Source organism: Rhamphochromis sp. 'chilingali', assembly GCF_963969265.1.
Source record: "Rhamphochromis sp. 'chilingali' genome assembly, chromosome: 1".
Classification (NCBI taxonomy): domain Eukaryota; kingdom Metazoa; phylum Chordata; class Actinopteri; order Cichliformes; family Cichlidae; genus Rhamphochromis; species Rhamphochromis sp. 'chilingali'.
Window position 1 is genome coordinate 38,037,497 of NC_137929.1, and position 22,754 is coordinate 38,060,250.

The following is a 22,754-nucleotide window of genomic DNA, read 5'->3' on the forward strand; positions in this document are numbered from 1 at the left end:
TATCACACATCTCCCCTTTTTTGTCACTGGGGTGGGGGGAAGGGAGGGAGGGGGGCACAGAAAGCCTCGTACCCCCACCTTTTAACAGCATAGTTCCATCCAGCAATCAATCTGCAGACATTTACACATAAAAGGAGCAACCCCCCCCCAAAAAAGTAATAAAATATCCAATTTTCACCCAGAACTATACAGTGGAAGGGTTACATCACCGCGGTGGACTATTTGCCTTCTTGCGGCGCGCGCTCGCAGGAAGTGATTAGTTTCCAGGCAACAGTAGTCTCACAGAATTTGTCTTTGGATTCGAGCCTCTTCACATGTTTTTTTTTGTTTTGTTTTTAATGATGTAATCGCTTCGTGGTATAACTCTGGGTTCATGTTTCAAATAACAACCAAAATCCATTTATTACACATTTTCCATTGTCACAAGCAGCACACTCCTTTACACTAGCAGCCACACTGAGTGGTACATGGTACAACTTTTTGGCAACACTCCCCTACGTTGGTCCTGCTCTGTTCTGCACGTCGGTCCATTTAGGGAAGAGTTTACCATTTGTTTGTTTGTTTGTTTGTTTTAAAGCTCTGCTCCTGGTCTGGAGAAGGGCTGCAGTTTGTCACGAAAAAGTCCCGACCCACGACGAGACACAACACACCGTCGGAGAGAGAAAAGAGACAGAACAAGAGAGAGAAAGAGAGAGAGAAAGCAAGAGCCACCATCCATCTCCTCCTCCTCCTTCCTTTCCTTCCTTCCTTCCTTCCTCCTCCTTCCTCCTCTATGCCTCCCACTCACTCCTCACACACCGACTCGCTCAGGTCCACGGCGCCACCCCTGGTGAGCCGCCGCATCTTGCTGAAGTCGTGGTCGGTCCTCAGGTAGGAGAGCGAGGGGCCTCCCTCGCTGTGGCTGGCCAGGTCCTGGGGCTGGGCCTGGGGCGGCAGGGCCCTCATCTCGCCGCCGCTGCGCCAGTACAGGGTGTATTGCTGCGGGTCGGACACTCCGAAGGTGGCGGCACACAGCTGCGCCAGGGCCTGGCTCGTCTCCCCGGCTCTCCACTGCAACGTCCGCACGGCGCTCCGCTCCCCGTCCTGGAACAGTATCCGAACGCACCTCTGGAGGCAGCGAGGGAGGGAGGAAGAGAGAAAGAGAGGGAGAGAGAGAAAAGGAGTGAATATATATACTGTATTTATGCAAAACACAGGTCAAGAGGCTTATGGAGTGAGGGCAAACGAGGGGGAGGAGAGAGATGGAGTCAGAGGAGGAGTGAGGACTGTATAAGCACGGGCTGATACGCTGCCACAATAAATGAGCCAAAAAAAACCAAAAATCAGAAAAAGGACGTTCATGAAAGAAAAATGCCTCTTAAACAAAGCTCCTGCTTCCCACACACAGCCGGCAGGTCCGAGAGCTTCACGCGAAAGCCATCTTCATGAAACTGCTCTGTTTTCCCCTGCTCTGCTTCATGTTACAGCTTCACTGACAAACTCCCGGCATAAATCCACTCGAGCGAGTCCACTTCCAAACTCAAATATCATCCATTAAACTCGCTCTGCTCTGGTGCTCTGCTGAAGTCCCCCCCCCCTCTCCTCCACCACCGCCACCACTCAGCAGACACAAACTTTTTTCACATTTTCCACAGAGCAAAAAGCGAGCAAACCCAAAACTAACAGGTCTATCGCAACAATCGCTGCTCTTCAGGCACTTGAGCCATTACATAATGTCAGATTCGACCACCTACAGACGCCCTCACAACTCTCTGTAAAGCACACACACACACACACTGTGAAAACATGCTGGACATAATCCTTTTTACCAAACATCCAACCTTGAGAAACCAGGGAGAATCCTCTTCCCTGTCGCTCACGGAAACACACAAACAGACAAACCATCCAGCCTGCCTCCCTCAACACACACACACACACACCACAGACGAATAAGTGGCTTTTAAAAGAAGCAGAAAAAAAGAAAGAAAAAGCAGTCAGTAGCAAATATAATCAACAGGTCAGCCATTATCAGAACTTACAGAGTCACTGAGCTCCTCGCTGTCCGTGTGCATATTGTGTTTGCCTGCTTCGATGGGTAGATGCAGCTCAATAAATTTCATGTTATCTGACCGCCCACTTCTTCATAGCACTTGGCTCACTGATCCCCGCCTGTGTCAGTGGAAAATCTGGCTGCCGGGTGAGTTAGATCGGCTATTTGAAGCCAGGAGAGGAACCACGTGACGAGACAGAAACGTTGTGGATGACAATGCCTGTTTTCCATGGCATCTGGTGGACCGTTACACAAACGTGGGGCCAGCAGGATGATAATAGGAGAGTGTAGGTAAAAAGTCAGCGTGCGTGTGTGTTAGTGTGTGTGTGAGCGCGCATTAGTGCACGACCGGTCGTAAGCCAGCGGCCCCAGATCAGAGGATTACCTCTAAAAATGTCTAAAAACTAATCCCCCCAAATGAATTTGAAACGTGTTTGCACTCAGAAAACCAAAACAGGGAAATCCAGGTGTGCTCTTTCACCTCTGATTTAAAAACCGGCTTTCCAAAAACTCCAGCTCTGTCCCCGACTTCATCAAGAAGCTTCAGCGGTGATGCCCGAAATCAACTTTGAGTCAAATGTGGATCACTGCTCCTTTTTTTTCTACCCCACCTGCCAGAGTCACAGATAGAGGACAGTGTGATGTTGCTCAACACTGTGTTGCCATCAGTGTAATTAATGTGCTGTAATATCTGACCTCTTTGGATGGATTAGCACCTCTTTTTCGATGTCGCTTGCTTCTTTCGTGCAATTTTTATGTGCCAAAGCGCACTGTGACAGTTCTAAGCAGATGCTGGCCGCTCCAAGCTGCAAAGACCACACGTTTGATACGAGAGAGACTTTGATTGTTCTGCCAGAAGAAAAGAGATTTTAACTGGTGCCATCAAGCGATGATTTGCTTTGTTATTCTCTGACAGTCAAAGACGAAGCCAGGGTAGCCTGCTTCTGAGTGCAGCTTTGTGTTTAATCCATAAACGTGCAGAAAATGGTTAAAGCTATACTGCTGTCCAACACCAGCACTAGTCAAAGCAGCATGCAGAAGCTTTGCAGCTGCATGGAAACACTTGTCTTGGCCCTTGTATGAGATAAGCTAGAGTAGATCCAGAAAGTATTCACATTTACTAAACAAGCTATTTCTAGTAACTCTGTAATTATGCTGAAACTGCCAAACTGATAAATCAAACACACAGTTTCTTGGTGAAGGGGTGAAATCAAAACCCCAAAGTAGACTCCTCTGCAAATAGAACAAAACCTGCAGATTGAGAACATCTGAGTAAAAGATGTTCTGGTCTGATAGGCGGCATGGTGGAGTGGTGATTAGCACTGTTGCCTCACTGGGTTCGACCCCACCTGTGTGGCGTTTGCATGTTCTCTCCGGGTACTCTGGCTTCCTCCCACAGTCCAAAGAGATGCAGTTAGTGGGGTTAACGTAACTGATGATTCTAAGTTGCCCATAGGTGTGAATGTGAATAGCTGTCTGTCTCTCTGTGTTAGCCCTGCAGTCCGAGCATCCTGAACTGGAACCTTGATGGATAGATATTCTGTTCTGATGAGCCTTATAACCCCAAAAAACATTTAGAGAAAAAGATTGGGACAGGAGATAGTTGTCCTCCGATGTCTTCTTAAACCTGGAAATAGCAGCAGGACTGAGCGTGCAGGATGCAGGACATAAAATGTCCACATCCTTGCTGCGAATTAGACTTTTCCGTTCCTCTTCACCATCTACACTGCAGACTTCTCCCACAATTCCACCCAGTGCTTCCTGCAGAAGTTCTCTGATGACTCTGCAATAGTCGGCCTCATCACTGATGGGGACGACAAGGAGTACAGAGGTCTGACCCAAGACTTTGTGGACTGGTGCCAGCTGAACTACCTCCAGATCAACGCCAGTAAAACCAAGGAACTGGTGGTAGACTTCCGCAGGCACAAGCATTCTCCACTGCAACCACTGAACATCCAAGGTATGGACATTGAGGCTGTGGACAGCTACAGGTACCTTGGTGTTCATCTGAACAATAGACTGGACTGGACTCATAACTCAGACGCCCTCTACAGGAAAGGGCAGAGCAGGCTGTACCTGCTGCGGAGACTCAGGTCGTTTGGAGTGGAGGGCCCACTCCTGAAGACCTTCTATGACTCTGTTGTGGCTTCTGCTATCTTTTATGGCGTGGTCTGCTGGGGCGGCAGCATCTCTGCTGGGGACAGGAAGAGACTGAACAGGGTGATCCGAAGGGCCAGCTCTGTTCTAGGATGCCCTCTGGACCCAGTGGAGGTGGTGAGTGACAGGAGAACGGCGGCTAAGCTGTCATCCCTGTTGGACAACATCTCCCACCCCATGCAGCAGACTGTGACAGCACTGAGCAGCTCCTTCAGTGGGAGACTGCGGCACCCACGGTGTGGGACGGAGAGATTTCGCAGGTCTCCATAATAAAGACTTTAACTGATCAAGCACACACATCCATACATATGCAATAATACTAAGTGCAATAATCCTTTCTGTCATCGTTGTATTTTTACTCAGTTGTATATAGTATTTGTATTTGTATTCTATTTTTATCTTATTGTATATTTATTTTATTTTATTCTACTGTATATAGTATTTTATTTTATTCTATTCTGTACAGTTGTGTACTGTATTTATTCTTATTGTATTCTAATTTTTGCCTCATAACTTTTGCACTGTCCACTTCCTGCTGTGACAAAACAAATTTCCCACGTGTGGGACTAATAAAGGTTATCTTATCTTATCTTACTTCAAGCAGCTCCTACAATTACTTCCTCTTTCTTACAATCTAAGACGTGCTGGTGAGCGCGCAGGGGATAGACTGTTTAATACCCAAGTCTGATGCTTTGCTTCTTACACTGGGCAGCTGTAGCTCAGGTGTTACAGCAGGTCCAATCAGAAGGTCAATGGGTTAATCTCTGACTGCTCCAGGCCACATGTCTAAGTATCCTTGGTTAAGATACCAAACCCCGTGCTGACACCCCTAAAACCCCCTTGAATCCATCCGTTGGAGTGTCAGCGTGTGTGAAATGGTGGATGTCCAGGAAACGCCAGGCACTGCTTGGAAATAGCATCAATCTGAGGGAAAGGCAGACTGATCAGAGCAGAGAGACGGAGATAAACCACCTGACAAACAGGCGACGGTTCACCTTTTTAGCATGACAGTGACTTGAAGCTAATAACCAAACAGCCACTCTGGAGTGGCCTCAAAGCAGCCCTCTGCCTGTCGCTAAGTGACCCCATCAAATCCCAGACTTAAACGCCACAAAACATCAGTCGAGAGGTCTGAATAGGCGCCTTGCATCCCATCAGGCCGAGAAAATCTGCCAAGAAGTATAGAATAAAATAAAAGCTTACTTTGGCTGCTCCCTAATTCCCAACAGGGTGCCACAGCAGGGTAGCTCTGCGTGTTTAATTTGGCACATTTTCTTTATGCCAGATGCCCCTACTGATTCAACCTCAAAGGGATTTGCATCTCCTCCTGGGATCAAACCAGAGATCTTCTGCTTGTTGGGCAAACGTGCAAACCACTACATTATGGAGCCAGTCCAAGAAAAATGGAATAAAAGCCACACTTTTACAGGCTTGACCAGAGTTATCCAAGAAAGCTCAAAACTGTAAGGAGATTTCTGCAAAGCTACTGATTAGCATTAGTTTCTTTATCCATATTATCAGTTTAATCCAATTCCCTGCGTTTGTAATAACCTTCATGTAGAAAAACAGATTAAAGAAAGAAAAAAATAAGACATCCGCCTCACATGTGTTTGTTTTTCTTTTGATCGTCATTCATCCACCTGTAAGATTTAGTTTCGTGTCTTTAAACCGTTTCTGCCGTTAAGTCGTCCACACGGGCCAAAATATCCCATTAGAGTTGTCTCACTGCATAATAAGCAGCTGTCCACACATAAATCACCATTTCACACAAGAGAGGTTTGTGTGAAGGCTGTATACTACATTACTCCACAACAAACCCACATGTAATGCTACTAGGGCTTGTGCACTGCTACAATCGAAGCAGGCGGCGCCTACTTGGCTCTGCTGATTCTCTTTCTGTCTCTGGGCCTCTCGGCTCCGTCTGCAGCTCCACTCTTTCAGCGCTTCTTGGACCTCTGGCGTCAGGCAGCCCGAGAACGGCTGCTCCTTGTCCAGGCTCTGGATCAGACGCAGGCTGGCGTACACGCTGGTCAGGTAGTAGCCACCTGTAGGCGAAAAAGGTGTAGGAGGGAAAAAGAGTGTAAAAACAGGACTAAATCTTGCATCACATAGTACTTCCTCCTACTCTGTCCTTAAAAAGATTGTCTTAAACTTCACTGCCATGTTCTGCTTTCAAGAGATTTTTTATTTATTTACTTCCTAAATTCACTTCCTACACTCTTCCTGTGTAAGTCAGAGGTACGAATTAATAATAGAGGATAATAATATAATAATAATGTAGTAATAGCTACCAAAATACAAATAAGACAGAGTAGATTATGAACAGTCAGTGCAATTTTAAGACAAAAAGCGAGTAAAATGTGAATCATCAAACGCAGATTTGTGGTAATATTTGAAAATGTGTATTTTTGAAACCAGGAAAAAAAAATTAACTAGCTGTCATAAACCTTCATAATATCTGTTCTTTTTATTTTGCTGTTACCTGTGTTCCTTCTCTCTGTCTTTTGTTAGTTTTTCATCTTTAACTTCCTGTTTTAGATTGAAAGGTTAGCTTTTTGTGTGTGTCTCTTCTGGTTTTAATTCCTGTTTGTCTTCCTTTGCCGTTTTCACACTTGTGTCCTCTCTCCTGCATCCCTGACGATTTTTGATTATCAAATACATCCAAGTATCTACAAAAGTTTTGCATCAGTGTTTTATTTCTACTAATCGAATTTATTCATTAAAGTCACTTTTCTTTATATGGGAATAGGTATGTAGTATTAGTAGAAGTCCAACAGCACAGTGTTCGTTAGAGTAATTTGCATTGCCACCATATAAACATAAAAACACATAAGAAAAGCTTCACACAACAAAAAAACACCAAATCACTTGTGAATGACCTTTTTAAAAACAGTTTAAGGTTGCACTTAAAAATATTCCAGTCTGGATACAATTTGATTTCTTCTTCCTCTTTCAGCTGCTTCCTTTACGAGATGCTGCGGCGGGTCATCTGCCTCCATCTCACCCTATCCTCCTCCGTCACACCAACACTCCTCATTCACTACACCCATGAATCTCCTCTGTGCTCTTCCTCTTCTCCTCCTGCCTGGCAGCTCCACCTTCAACATCCTTTGTCAAATATATCCACTCTTCCTCCTCTGCACATGTCCTAACCCTCTGACCCTTGTTTCTCTAACTTTCTCTCCAAACTGCTCAACCTGCGCCGTCGCTCTGATCTACTCATTTCATCTCCAGCTCGGTCTCCTGTCTTTTTTGTCAGTACCACCGTCTCCAAAACATACATCACAGCAGATCTCACTCCCATTTTGTAAACCTTCACTCATGCTGCCATCCTTCTGTCATAAATCACCCCTGAGACTTGTCTCCATCCCCGCCACCCTACCGACACTCTCTTTTTTATCTCTCTCGTGCATTGTTTATTGCTTTGGATGGTTGACCCCCAAACTCAGAGGAATCAAAAGCACCTGAGAAGTAATTTGGTCCTATTTGGCCTTTGGCCCATAAATTACTTTTGATTGTTATATCATCAAATGTTTATGTTGTCTGGCTATTACAGACGGTGATTAAAAATAACCTAACTCAGTTATGCACTGTGCTGTCCCAAAACAAAGACAGCAAATGTAACAAAACTATTGTGATAGCTGCTCCTGCGCTGCACAGTAACAGAGGTTTAATGATGGCTGTTGTACCAAAGATATCCTGGGACGACCTGATACAGTGTTGCGGTGCGACCGATGCCACAGTTTAGGACCTACCCTCTCCTCCGAGCCATGAGGGCTCCAGCAGCTCCATCATGTACTCCACCTCTATGAGGATGTGAGGCTTGTTACACTCCACGATCACATAAGACAACGACGGCAGGAAGTCGTCCCAGCTAACTTCCTGTCCTGCATATATATTAAGAGAAGGAAAGGAAAAGAAGAGGCTGTCATCGTTCTTTCTGACAGCTTGAAATGAACATTGTACCAAATAAACAAGTGTACAAAAGCAAGCAGGTTGTGCTGCTGCCCACACAGATACAGTTTGAAATATGAAGGTTTTGACAGTGAAGAATGGCTCTGCAGAGACGCCTGACCTTCATTTTTTTCGTCTTTCTTTTTTTTTTTTTTTTTGTACAGCCAGGATCACAAGCAGCAGCGACAAAGCCCTTTATCTGTAAACGCCACAGAAAGTGAAAAGTCTCCAGTCTCAAACCCGATCTTTAACTAAAAACATCACAAATCCACATAAAACTCCAGCTGAAGTGACTCCATCTCTGGCTACCTGTGTTTCTGTCTGTGCAGCATCCAGCAGTCTCACCGTGTAAGGACCCCATGGCCTTGTGCACACACTTGCACACTTGGAGCAGCAGCAGCACCTTGTCGATGGGCGAGTGCGTCCGCTGCATCAGGACCAGTTTCTGCTTCACCCTCTCCACCTCTCGGCTGTCTGGAACGCCCGTCCGAACACCGAGCCTTTCCATGGTGGCGTCCCCTTTCAGCCGGAGCAGGTTCTGGGTGAGACGCTGGGTGGAGCCGTCCTGATTGTGCAAAGCGACCAGGGCTTTCTCGAGGTGGGACCTCAGAGGCCTGAGCACACAGGAGAACATGGAGCGCTCCAACGCCAGGTCTGCGAAAAAGGGGAGGGGCTTGTTATTCGGGAAAACCAGCATTTATTCTGACAAACTGATGCACAAGGAAGGAAGAGAACTAATTTTTGTGTTTTGTGCAACTGGGAAATACTGACACAGAAAGGTCTGCAGCAACACTTTTCATAATGCATGAAATTCCTTTTAAATTAAGAAAAAGCAGAAGAAAAGCTTTTTTTCCAGTTTTTATTCTGTCCTGCATTTTGAGAAGCACCCATGGAAATTAAAACAAAGGTACGTCTCTAGAAGAGGATCTTGGGGCCGCACCTTCTTCCAAATGACGTAATCACCTTTTTGGGTGAGGAACAGTGTTGTTCCACTGTGCATCACTGTAAATATAACTATAAATATAACAACAACCCCTCAAAATTCTTCAGGTAATTTTATATTTAAACAATAAAAATACAATTAAAAAATTGGCTCCCCCTCCTATATTGTGGTTTGGTCTTCTGCAGAGGCGTGTCTAGAAGGTGGGCATGGGTGGGCACCAGCCCACCCTCAAAATGTGATTCCCCCACCACCAAAGCAGCACCTTCAAACCAGAGGAATGTTAATCTTGTAGTTCCTGATACCACTGGATGAGAGCACAGATAGGACTAGTAGGAATGTAACTGAGTACATTTACTCAAGTACTTCACATAGATTTAATGTACTTGTACTACATTTAAATATTTCCATGTATTCTATACTTGGAATGCAATTATTCCACTTCATACGCCATTTGTTTTTAAAGCTTTTGTTACTTCTTATTTTGCAAATTAAAGAGATTCACACATCAGTAAATCAATAATTATAACCCCAAAACATCATTAGTACATTTACTTTAGGTACTTTACATATATTTGAACTATTAAGCTAGTTAAATGGGATTATAACTGTTACTTAGGTTAAATATCTAAATTCTTTTTTCCACTTTGCAAAACAACTATTCATCACAAGACTGTGTTTAAATTCTCATGCAGTTTCACTTTTCACACAATAAATCTGCAAAGGCAGGGCTGTATATGAGCTTTAAATGTTATAATTTATTCAATTTAATATTTCTAGATAAATGCCAATGTCAGTTGTTTTCTATGGCACATTTAAAAGCCACAAGGTTAAAAGTAAATGTGCTTTGCACAACAAGCAAGATAAAACTACAGTTCAGTAAAATAAACGTTGCAAAAGTGAACTTAAAAGAAAGCATATTTGAGACACTGTTCCTTGTGCTCACTAGTCAATAGAAGAACTTTTTTTACTTCACACCTGAGTCTTGTGCTTCAGTGCTGCCTCCCTGTACGGTATCAACACCCATGCTGCAGCGCAGTAACAATCCTGATGCTAATGGATTAATGAAATCAATTAAAATAATGACCTCATTAACCTTGCTGAAATTTTAACCAATTTTCAAGTGGTTCGGTTTAGTATTTGTTCCTGATTTCCCATGAGACCCCACGGCTGGCTCTGCATCCCAGCCCACTGCCACTCCATTTACAAAATCCTGGAAATGTCTAAGTGGGGGGCGGGGGACCATTAGGGACCGTAACATTTTATCTACATTTATTTTAACGATTACTGCTCTCAAATACTCAGCCATCATCCAGTGACCTGCGATAAAGTGCACATAAAGTAAAATTACCTTCAGAAAACAGACAAATATATGAAAATACATAAAAAAAATTCCAACAAATAACATTGGCTTGATTTTTTTTAATGATCTCGCCCACGCCGTGTCAAGTCCCATTGTCTGGTTTCAAATTAATATTTAGATTATTTATTTAGAACCTTCATTTAGAGGAAAATAATAATTCAGATAGCAATGGATCTGACAAAGTACGCTTAATGGAGCGATCCACAGAAACACAAATTACAGCCTTAAAAGGTTTAACTACTAACACACATTACTTACAGAGCGTACTGTACTTGACTGTGTGCTTTCTGTTTTGCCTCACATCATATAAAATCAGATGTGCTTTGGATTCGGGAGATTATTGCTGAGCGAAATGTTGTTCAAACTCTTCTGCTGTAGTGCAGAGTGAGTGTTTGTAGAAACAGCTCCTATTTTGCATGGTCACATTAACCTGAAAGCGACCCTCCCTGCAGTTCACCTCCCGGCACAGTTTTTCCATTAACCCTTTTCTCAGAGCACAAACCTTTGCAGAGACACAGGAATCGTTTCAAGGTAACACAAATCAAAGTGATCAGCAGTCCTCCTCTGGCTGCAGACTGAGACTGGGATTTGTGCCTGCTATTCTTAGTCAAGACATAGTTACAGCAGCACATAACTGCTCCAAGAAAAAAATGTCTAGACTGTCATTTCGATCATCTCTCATCGCTTTGGGCGTGTTAAAGCCTGGGAAGACTGAAGGTGGTGAGATACCGTGTAAAAAAGATTAAAAAAACAAACAAACAAAAGGCGATCTACAACCTTCTGACAATTTATTGTGAACGCTTATTTCCATCATTGAAAGTTACAAATTATTAGCAGGTAGAGCTAAATCAAAATTTTTTAGTTATTATCTCAAAATTGAAACTTCAGTTTTAATTTTTGAGTCTTTTTAGTGGCAGAAACAAGTTTCCACAATTTATGGCAAACATCCTGGCAGTTTTGATTGCATAGTATCATTATAATTAATAATAATACCTTCTTCAAAATGATGTCCGCTCACCCATCGCAGCTATAACAGTTTCAGCTCTTCTGGGAAGTCTTTCCACATGGTTTAGGAGTGTTTGTGGGAATTTTTAAACATTCTTCCAGAAGAACATTTGTGAGGTCAGACACTGATGTTGGACGAGAAGGCCTGGCTCTCAGTCTCCAATCTAATTCATCCCAAAGGTGTTTTTTGGGGCTGAGGTCAGGACTCTGTGCAAGTCAGTCAAGTTCTGTCAAAGCACACTCATTCATTCATGTCTTTATGGACCTTGTTTTGTGTACTGGCGCAAAGTCATGTTGGAACAGGAAGGGGACATCCCCAAACTGCTGCCAAGGTTGGGGACATTTAATTGTCCAAAATGTTGGACATGTTGATGTGCTGAAGCATTACGCGTTCCTGTGCGACTGAACCTTTGACTACTACTTCATGGCTCAGTTGCTGTCGTTCCCAATCGCTTCCACTTATAATACCACTAACAGCAGTGAGGAAATTTATTAACTGGACTGGTTGCACAGGCGACGTCCTATCACGGCTTGTAGAAGCAGTCTGCAGGCCTAGGTGTTCGATTTTAAACACCTGTGGTCATGGATTTAATTTGAACAATGATTTGGATGGGTGAATGAATACTTCTGGCAATACTGTGTATTCATTACATAAACTAGGGATCCCAGAAACTACAATAGTGGCTCTAACTAGCAGCAGGCATAAGCTATACTTTCTCATCTTTGTTAGTTTTTCTGGGAACTCCTTTGTATCTCCCAGCCAATTTTCCACCTCGCTTGCACAAACCTGGCTCCCTCCTCGCTCTAGTCTCGCCTGCTTACCCACAATTCTTAGAGAAGTGCTTCACAGATGTCACAGAACTGAAATAAGGGTAAACCTTAGCTTTCTGTTCAGCAGGTCCTCACTTACATTCCCCTAAAGATAAAACACGCTTTAAAACCTGCCTCCAATGAAGAAACGAGCATATTTCTGCAAATGTTAAACGACCCGTTTAAACCTCCCTGATCATGTAATCAGAAATGACATTTTCTCATCCTCTGAAAAGCTCAGGAGTGTGTTTATTTTTTTGTTTTGTTTTGTTTTTCATTTTGTTTTGGGGTGACAACAGTGAACTCGTGTACATGTAACGGTTCACATGCGAGCCTTCCCTTACACGTGTAACAAACACACACTCGGTGGTTCTCCTGCAGTCAGTGGGCAGTCCTGACTAAGTGGGTAACAATTCTCCAGTGCACACTGTTTTTCCACTCATCATCAATATCCTCCACTCCCTCCTCTCCATGCTTCATGTTTCCCTGCTGCATAATCCTTGAACATCTCCCCCATCTACCTCACTATAGCACTCCCCCTTGTGATCAATCATTCCCACCCTCTAGTCTCTGTTTATCCACCTCCCTCTCTGCTCCATCTCTCTCTCTCTCACACACACAGCTCTGGAGAGTAATAGATTACATGTAATGTGATTACAACCCAGGTACAGAAAAAAAGCTGACTTTTTCTTTTCTCTCTTTTTTCCCTTTTATTTTTTGAGTTGTTACTCACAGTTCAGTAACTGATTACATTTTCAAAGTAACCTGCCTATTTCGATCTCTCCCTCCCACCCTCCTCTGAATCGTGCTGCTCTTCAAGTGAGCGTGGGACTGTGATATCTTTTTATGATAAACGAGGGGGAGAAAAAAAAATGCAAATGCCTCCCACCGACGCAAAGCGAGATAAATCAAAATCGCAGCGCAGGAAGGAAGGAAGGAAAGGGAGGACGGAAGGCAACGGCCGACCGCTCTCCCCTGAAGCCTCTGAAGCCAGGCAACCATCCGTCATCACACATTTACACACAAGCACACGCACCTGCGAGCGCAGACGCTCGGCCACACACAAAGCAGTCCAAACACGACCAAACCTACGCAGAGGAGCGTGTCAAAAGATCTAACTAGAATGCTTCCAGAGTAACACCCTGCGATGTCTTTACAATAATGAGACGAGTCCCGCTTTGAATGCTATGGATGTGAGTGCAGACGCGTCGGGCCGGGCTTTCCTAATGCTATTTTCTAAATACCAGAGACAATATGAGCTCCACTGAATGAGACTCTACCCCCCCAATCGCCCCCTACGCAAACTACTTTGTGTTGACAGTGCCTTTCACTGGAGCCCGAGCAGCCCACCATTTATCAGAAAAGGCTGTCTGTTTCCACAGACCTGCATCCTCTGGCACAGTGTCTATTGAATCACTGTTTTCTAATAGTACAGTTTGTTGGCTTTTTTGCTTTGTTTTACACATTTCTATCTTTCCTCGGTCCCTCGGTGCACTCACCATCGCCTCCTTTTTTAAATGTGATAAACCAATCAAGCATTCATATGAGAAAGGGTGGTGAGGATATTGTGCTCAGACTGTGATCCAGCACAGTCAGCTAAATTTGATCGAATCCTTCCCTCGGCGAAGCAAACTTACTTTGAGCTCCTCTGTGGCTCAAACTGAAAGATACTGAATGTCGTACAATCATGTTTAACTGTTTAGTTTTGCTTTGAGGTGTGAAGCGCTTTTGAAGATACATGTTAAGGAAGTGAAAGGATTGAACAGTCCTATCAGAGCGGGGCTGCCAGGGGGGAGGGGTGGGGAGGATCATCCACACCAATCAGATTATTGACAAAATGACCGCGCTATAGAAGCAGAGGACCAGCAGTGCAGTACCAACTACAGCACTGAAAAGACTCACAGTTGAATGGATAACACTGATCATCTCACTAAAAGGAAATTTAGCCTTTATATGGATGTTTTGTGAGTTTTTGAGGCCCTCTTCTAATCAGGGTGTGTGGCTTTATCTCCACATGGGGGATCATCATGTATGAAATCACAGCCAATCAGTTCTCTGGAAAATAGCATCACCGTTCCTGGAAGATCCTTCAGACCTCTGTTTGTGGACAGTTGGAGGGTCTAAAGTTTTTTAATAGAGCGTGAAGTCTCTGTGTTTCAGTAACTGATACAGATTCTTAGACTCTTTCTTTTAAAACTGACTACAATTTTTCATCAATTTTATTGCTCTATAAGCATCAAGATATGATTCTGAAATGGGAAACGGATGTATACTTGTGGACTTTATATCAAATTCATGCCGCATTTTTTCTTTACTTGCTCAGAGAACATTAAACCCCTTTGGAGCAGCAGGTGATAAAGTTGTGATATTGAGAAGTCTGTTAACCCACGCAGACGGGCTCTCCTTCATGTCTTTAAATAGATTAAACTTTGTGAATATTGTCACTCTTTACTTACTTTTAATCCTAAACTACCGTACAGAGTTTGTCCTCTATCTCTCTCACACACACACACACATGGCTGATTTGTCTGTAGCAGCTGTGTCACTTTCAGCCCATATTGTGTGTGTAACCTCTTCATATGTTTTTTTGTAATATTGTAGTTTTATCTTCCTTCGTAAAAATCCTCCACTCTGCTGCCTGCACTGTTATCCATGATTATGATCAGCAGGATGCTGCCAACACCAACCCGTTCCTGTGAACACACTTGTAGCTAGATTGATAAAGCCTGGTTTAACTCATTGAGCTGATAACGACCTTCGTGTGATTGCTTATCCTGATCGCCAGTGTAAGAATAAGTGAATCCAGATAATAGAAAAAAATGGCACAGGTCTAGCAGACTAGGAATGGATGATCTGATATCGTCGTTTTGGTGTTGTTCCTGGAACAACATTTACTATTTTGTTCCAGGATCAACATTGCAAGTGACCAATCACATTGTTGTGACGTTATTCTTTGGCGCGCCAAGCCATTCGTGCATTTATGAAATTCCAATGTTGCAAGGACAATATCAATTCTGCTTACTGTTTATTAAAGGGTCAGGGTCAAGGTCTGTTGATCGGCGGACAGAGGCGGTTTCTCGCAGCTTAAGTACAGTTTTTTGTTTTACGGCAGTTTTTCCCGAAGTCGCAAAAGTATGACGTCACAACATTCTGATTGGTCACTTGCAATGTTGATCCTGGAACAACATTTACTATGTTGATCTGGGAACAACACCAACATGACGATATCAGATCGTGCGACTAGGAATACCCCACCATGGTAAGAGCAAGTCCAGCAGGACAATGCTCACGTCTTCAGCTCGAACTATGAGAACTGACTTCACCTCAAATTCTCTACAACAACATTCAATCTGTGCAATGAGCTCAAAACAATTCGGATCCACAGAGGCCACTCAAAGCAACCATCAGGACACCACAAAACACCCTCAGGAGGAAACTGAACTAAAAAATACTTCATGTTGAATTCCAGTTATTTTAATTTGTGTAACAAAGTAAAAACTAAATGTTCCTCAATGGAATAAGATTCTGCTAATAAACCTGCTCCAGCTCCAGCTTAGAGAAATTTCAAAAACACAGATCAAACTATGTTTTAAATGCACCGTGTTTCATATCAGAGTGTATTTGCATGTTAATTATGTTTGCATTTGCTTACCCTTCTCGTTCTCTGGCACCAGGGTTTCAATGGGAGGCTCCAGCTCTCCGCTGTCCAGCAGGCAACACTTTGCCTGGGACAGAAAGAGGCGCAGACCCTGCAGAAGCTGCACGGAGGTCACGCGTGATGAGGACGATGCCGAAGGCGAAGACGTCAGGGATTTGAGCACCTCTCTCTGCTCTAGGAGGAAGTCCTGAATGATACCCCCGAAGATTGAGCGCCTGTCTCTGGACAGCTCTTCCACCAGCCGGGTGAGCCGCTTGTCTGGTGCAAAGAAGCACACAAATGCCTCGCTCATGCGGTGCAGCCCGCCGCGACCTCGAGAGCGCAAGAGTGGCGGGCGATGGTAGGCGTGCATTTGGGTTTGGCACATGCTTTCAGGTTCCGTGTCTGAGTCATGGTCCTCATCCATACTGCTGAAGGAACTGCTGCTGTCGAGCTCAGCCAAAGATGGAGCCGGGCGGCGCTCCATGGCCAGAAGTGCCACCTCGATGCCTGGCTCCTCAGCTGGGCCAGACGGCTGGGGCTTCGGAGGCTCCTCCACCTTGGGAGATGTCTTGAAGAGAGGAGAAGTTATTGCATGATGTGAAAAGCGACATATTTACTATAAATCAAGACAGAAAGGAGGTGTGCTCACATATCCGTATCAGTATAAGCATGCTTTGACGTGCAAATAAAGATCCTGACTCTTATTACTTGTGGCACATAGACAGACATCAGGTCATCCTCCTCAGCAGATCCAGGTGAAACAGCAGGAGTTCTCCTCAGGACGCCTGCACCGGCGTGAACTCTCCTCTGTGGGTTGTCGTTGGTCTTGTTCAGCCTTTCTGACCCACCAGGTTGCTCAACTGAAAGGGGAGGTGAGTAGGAACCAACCCCCTCGAGGGACAGATTCATGGAGGACTCAGAGAGCCGGAGCCGCATGCTGCGCTTGAAGCGGTGCCGTTTATTGGAGGCACTGTGGTTTGTGAGCTGTTGCTGCTGTAAAAAGGGAGGAAATGGATTCAAGGGTAGATTGATGAACTGTTTATTTTTCTATAAGTGATTATCTATAAGAGTAAAGTGCAGGGTGTAGTTATTTATCAGTTGCAGGGACGCTTCGATTTAGAGCACTTGTAGAGGCCAGAAAAGCACCAACGGGTGTCCTTGAAAGGTCTCAGAGAAAGCTTCTAAGCAACTAACCTTGCAAACCTCCAGCTGCAGAAAGAGCGGGTTAATGAAGCACAGTTTGCCTTGTGTGCCCCTTGACAGCAGGGGACATCGGTCCTGGACCCCAGTCTGGGCCTGACTGGTGGATGCAACTGGCTCCATCGGTCCATTTTGGATGTCTGAAGCACTCGGTGAACTCCAGAAGTCTAATTGAAAAACCAGGAGAGGGGAGATAACTTAAATATTTGAGTAAGTCTTTATTGTACTTTATTTTACAAGTGTTTAAACAGCGTTCCCATTTTTTAATGTTTCACCTGCTTGAAAACTAAAACAATACACAGCACAACACACAACATTAACCTGTGTTTTTTTACTGCAAGCTGATCCAGAAGCAGACTGATTTTGGAGAAGCATGATGAGAAAGAGTCTGGTTATCACTTTTCGCAATGAAGTCACACCCCACTGCACTACAGAAGCATGCCGCGCATTTAAAAATAGACGCAAGCTGGCAGCCACCACTTTAGTCAGCTATTACTTTACTCTCTCATTCTCTCAAACTTTGGTTTTCTGTCAGCGATCTCGTCCTGAACACATCTTTAAAGTCCTTAAATCTCATTTAGGTTCAGTGTTAAAGGGGGAAAAAACCCTCAACAGCCCCACCCCCACCTCTGGTTAGTGAATTATGAGAGAGTAGGACAAATAGGAAATACCTTATGGTAGCAGCTCTGTTGGGCTGAAGTATTTAGGCAATTTAGACAATTAGACAGGCTGACCCAAAAATGCTGATCTACGTTAAGTAACACTTATTATTTGGAGCAAGCGAATGTACCTGCTGCTGCAGTTTATTTTTTAAAGAGGCCACCAGTGACCGACCTTGTCCCATGTGTGAGATGGCCTCCAGCTGCCTGTGTGTTGACGCTCTAACGATGGCATCAGGTAGCTGCAGAGGCAAAGGCAACACATCCCTGCAGATCAAAGAAAAAGAAAAGTTCAAGTTTGAAGATATGTGAGATCAGAAAGTTAAAACTAGATACAGTCAATTTTACTACATGCAAGGAAGTCTGTGGACAGCTAAAAATTACGGGAATAAAACTGGTTTTAAAAACCAGTGGGCATCAAGATGCAGAAGAAGATTTAGGACCCAGCGTGCAAAGACTTTGCTCCCATTTAGGTGCAAAGGCATTAGGGGAGATCTGCCACTTCTGTTAAGAAATAAGATTTGGGCATTCGGCCATCCATAGTGAAGTGAGGACTCTGCATAGGCCAGTGAGGTTGAATGTTAGCAAGAAGAATGATTGAGATTTATTATCAGTTATAATATTATTACCTGCTGATACAGTAGAAGGCCACCAGTCGACACAAGTCAGGGAAGCTGAGTGCTGAGCTCTCCAAGGCGAACGCTGGTTATACACAGACAGAGTTTGATTGACAGCTAATGGGAGCAGTGGGACACTTGTTCAGCTTTAACAGGAAATGTGCCAGTTGCAAAAAAAAATCTGGAGGACCCATCCTCTCCGGCCCACATCACTTCACCGAGAGAGTGTCTGAGCTGCACTGCGCCACAAACGCTGACTGGGTTGTCAACTCTCACACTTTTGACATGAGACACCTGTTTTCAGTCTGTCTCACACTCTCATGCTGTCAAAACAAATCTCGCTCCAATTAAGAGGAAGCCACGAAAAGAAGCCTTTATGAAAAGTAATCCATGTTAAACAGGCTTTCTCTCGACAGTCTGAACACCAACATCACAGAAAGCACCAGACTGCAGTTTAGTTCGTTTAGTTAGTGGATGCACACTTCGCCAAACTTCACCAACATCACAGATCGACTTTCGTGGATGTTGAGTTTTGCCTCGTTTACTCGACTCTACATTTTTCATCTATTACACATTGAAATTCCTACAAGAGAGCAGAAAATCACTGTGATGAGTTTGTAGCAGGTTTGACCTTCACCAGTAATACATGTAATCCATTTCTGACAAGCCTTTAACAGAAACTAAAGTTTACTTTGTTTTATTGATTTATTTGATTATTGGATTTATTTAATGAACTTTTCTCTGAGTTTATTGAATATCTGCTGCATTCAACAGCAGCATGATCCATTCGAGCATCTCAGAGAGCAGTGCAGCCATCCTCTGTAAAGCCATTTGTTTTGCTCTTTTTAACAGATTGATGTGTAAAGTAAAAAGTTTTCTCGTTTATTGCTTTTTGAAGTTTGAAGTTTTTGAAGTAGCAATGATTTGTATCATTGTACCACCTTTCTGCTCCATTACGGGTCCCTACTTCAATTTTTTTTTAGCTCCATCTCACCCTAACCCAATATTCTGTCACACCAACTTCAAACATGTCCTTCTTCACTACAGCCATGAACCTCCTCTGAGGTCTTCCTCTTTTCCTCCTGTCCAGCAGCTCTATATTCAACATTGTACACTATCCTTCTTCAGCACACATCCAAACTGTCTCGTGCTTGTCTATCTTAACATTTTCAACTCTGCTTCCTGTGCTTTTGTCAGTGCCACTGTCTCCAAACCATACATCTTGTTGTAAACCTTCCCTCTTACTCTTGCTGCTATCCTTCTGTCACAAATCACCAAGACACTCATCTCCCTCCACCCCTCCCTTCACTCTCCTATTGCTTTTTCTGTTGCTTTGGGTATATTTAAACTCCTCCATCTTTACGTCCTCTGCTCCTTGCATGTTCACGTTTCCACCTGTCTCCCTCTCATTCACACATGTATTCTCTCTTGTTTTTTAGTCTTTCATTCCCCTTCTTTCCAGTGCATACCTCCACCTGCCCCAGGCCCTCACAACAGATCATTATGTTTTATAAAAAGGCTAATTTTGAATATTACATGTGATATGATGAAATAATTATCAGTTAATTTTGTTTGTGCACATCTAAAAAGACGTAAAAACAAGCCTGACATGGTCTTTTTTTAGAGGTACAAAGATGACAACTTAGTGGCTGTGTAGGTAATTTCTAAAAAATAAGAGTCCAACCCTGCTGTACTCCAACACAAGCCCTCTCCCCCACATCCCCTCGCCCCTGATCTCACTCAGCCTGACTCTTGGCAGCTGTGGATGTGTTGAGTGTTATGTGTATTGCTTCAACTGCAGTTGGCTGATAATTTAGCTTGTTTTATACTCACTGGAGTCCTCCTCACAGATGAAGCACTCCTTAACAGAGGAGGCACTTCTGTCCGCTGTCACCCTCAAACACAGCACCTTCCTCTGGGTAGAGCTGCATTTGCGCACTAGAAATGTCTGTAAGCACAAAAAAAAATCACCGAAAATAAGAACAGAACATTTTTTTTAGTTTTCTCAGGTCTAGGAGCTGATGTCCACTTCATGATTAAGGTTAATTTTCATGGTTTTCAATCAAACACATTTCATTTTAATTAGTGGAGAATTGCAGTTGGCATGAATAGGTTGATTGGTGGTACTTAGATGATGATGTTAATTAGATGAGGACATTTAGACCACCCTCAGTAAATATGAAGCTAAAGCAGGGAGAGCCAGGAATCATATCCACGTAAGATTTTACAAAATCCTGCTTTTTTAGTTACATATGTAACCATCCAGTTCATTGGTATGCACAAAAGATTATTCATTATTGTTTTACCTGATTAAATAGTATGAGTAATATGATTGATAGTTCCTCACCCCGACAGGTTCTCTGAGCAGGATGTAGAGGGCAGCTTCTTGGTTGAGTGACAGCTGCAGCCACACAGGATGTGTGAGCAGCAAACGATCCAGGACGCTGAAGGCCCGCTGAGAGCCTCGCTGGGAACTGCCCACCTCCTGCATCTGCAAGACAGATGCAACCAGAGAAAAAAACAAATCAGACAAGCTGTTCCTGTCAAATATTTCAAATTTCAAACTTCAAATCATGATTTTTTTTTTAAGGACAGAAGTTTAAAGAAGCAGATTGTGATACAGCAGCACAGTACCAAGGAGGTTAGCACTGTTTCCACACAGCGGGGATGTCCTGGGATCAAATTCATCATGTGGCCAGATCCTTTCTGTGTGGAGGTAGTAGTTAGGGTGGTTAGGTTAATTAATTAACAAATTGTTCATAAATAATCTGTCTTTCACAGTCCAGTGACAGACTGGAAACCTGTCCAGTGTATACCTCTTCTAGACAGGCTAGACTCCAACCCCTGTGACCCTGATAAAGGTAGGAGGATGGATGTATGTGTTTACTCTCTGCCCCCGTAAAAAGTGATTAGGTTTCATATTTTAATTGCTGTTGTTAGCATTTTGTACCAAGGGAAAAGCTTTGAAATGTCTTTACTTTAGTTTTATTAAATAGTCATGAACCATTTTAGCCTCTATTAAGAAAAGTAAACACATGTTAGACTACTACTGATAATAATGATAACAATAATCTATTTGCTTATGAAGTCCCACAACATCAAGAATCAACCAAATTTGGCACACAGGCACATCTTAGGCCACCAAGTTTTTATCCATATCAGATATTATGATATCATCATGTTGCCTAGCAACAGGCAAAATGACCTATTAGTGGCATTTAAGGATCTAGTACGTTTTAGAAAGGTTTGATATCACGTTAATTACACAGCATTAATGTAATATTTATACCCACAACAGTTGAATTACACATAATATATTATGATGTCACTACACTGCCTGGCAACAAACGAATAAATGACCAGTTTTTAGCTTTTATGTACCTAACATGTTTTTAATGAGGTGTGGTATCGTTTTTATTCCACAACAAAAACATCTCACATATGTCCACAAAAACTGAATTGTTCATGATGAATTATAAACAGCATCATGTTACCTAGCAACCACCTACCAATGGGCTAAAACAACCTATTGTTAGCATTTATGCACCTACCACACCTTATAAAAGCATTTTATCATTCCAGTTTCATGAACAGGCCAAACAATACTGTCGCATGGGCATACAATAACAATAATAATAACAAGTTATTCACATGGTGTGGCCCTTCCCCACCAAAAGCTAGCATGACTCAAGAATCATCTGTGTGGTCCAGCTGCTAGCTTAGCATTAAGCTAGGCTCCAACACTGCTGATGGGACACTTTTAATGTAACACCAGACAAACTATAACACTTCACTTGAGTAGAACAGACTAAGTTGTTAATTATAGTTCAGAAGAATATATTATGAATATATAAAATAGTGTTAAATGTCAATAACTGCATGGTGTTAGAGTGGTGTTAGCTTTTATACCCAAGTCCTCCAAAACCTAATCAGTGTCAGTATGTTTACACTGTTGTCAGTTGTACTTCCTGTCTAATGGTTTGCCCTCATTAGTGTGACCTGTGTTTAGTCTGCAACACCTGTTTCCAATTAGTCATCAGCTTCCGTGGAGTATATAAGCCTCTAGCTGTTTGCTTGCCACCTGTTAGATTATTAATGATTTCTGTTGAAATATGGCTTGACTTTTGCCTGCCCCTCATTTGGATTGTTTGTCGCACAAACTGATTTCCTGTGTATGACCATCGTGTGTTTTCTGGATTGAAGACTTTTATTTCGCCCCAACCCCTCCGCCAGCCCCCTCGCAAGAGTTGTATTAGATTTGTCAGAAAGCCCACATAAAGTCTCAGCAAAGTGTTATTTATGTCGTGCTGTGTGTGTGATTTATGCAGAGTGCATACATTTTTATTTTTTGCATATTTTATAGTGTGCTGTAAAGCTGTA

At 43.3% G+C, this 22,754-nt stretch overlaps 1 protein-coding gene across 1 annotated transcript in view; it reads right to left on the bottom strand.

The window, feature by feature from the left end:
* Positions 1-771: 771 nt before the first annotated feature.
* The window catches only part of rin1b (Ras and Rab interactor 1b), a 36,013-nt gene continuing 14,030 nt past the window's right edge, over positions 772-22,754 (bottom strand). Inside the window, exons 2-13 of the mRNA XM_080877533.1 lie at positions 21,009-21,080; positions 20,722-20,865; positions 20,208-20,322; positions 18,387-18,459; positions 17,933-18,024; positions 17,093-17,265; positions 16,607-16,891; positions 15,911-16,466; positions 8,486-8,794; positions 7,942-8,073; positions 6,062-6,231; positions 772-1,107 (exon numbers count right to left, since the gene is read on the bottom strand). Coding sequence (XP_080733659.1) covers positions 784-1,107; positions 6,062-6,231; positions 7,942-8,073; positions 8,486-8,794; positions 15,911-16,466; positions 16,607-16,891; positions 17,093-17,265; positions 17,933-18,024; positions 18,387-18,459; positions 20,208-20,322; positions 20,722-20,865; positions 21,009-21,065 — 2,430 coding nt within the window. The 5' untranslated portion in view covers positions 21,066-21,080 and the 3' untranslated portion in view covers positions 772-783. The remainder of the gene's footprint in view (positions 1,108-6,061; positions 6,232-7,941; positions 8,074-8,485; positions 8,795-15,910; positions 16,467-16,606; positions 16,892-17,092; positions 17,266-17,932; positions 18,025-18,386; positions 18,460-20,207; positions 20,323-20,721; positions 20,866-21,008; positions 21,081-22,754) is intronic.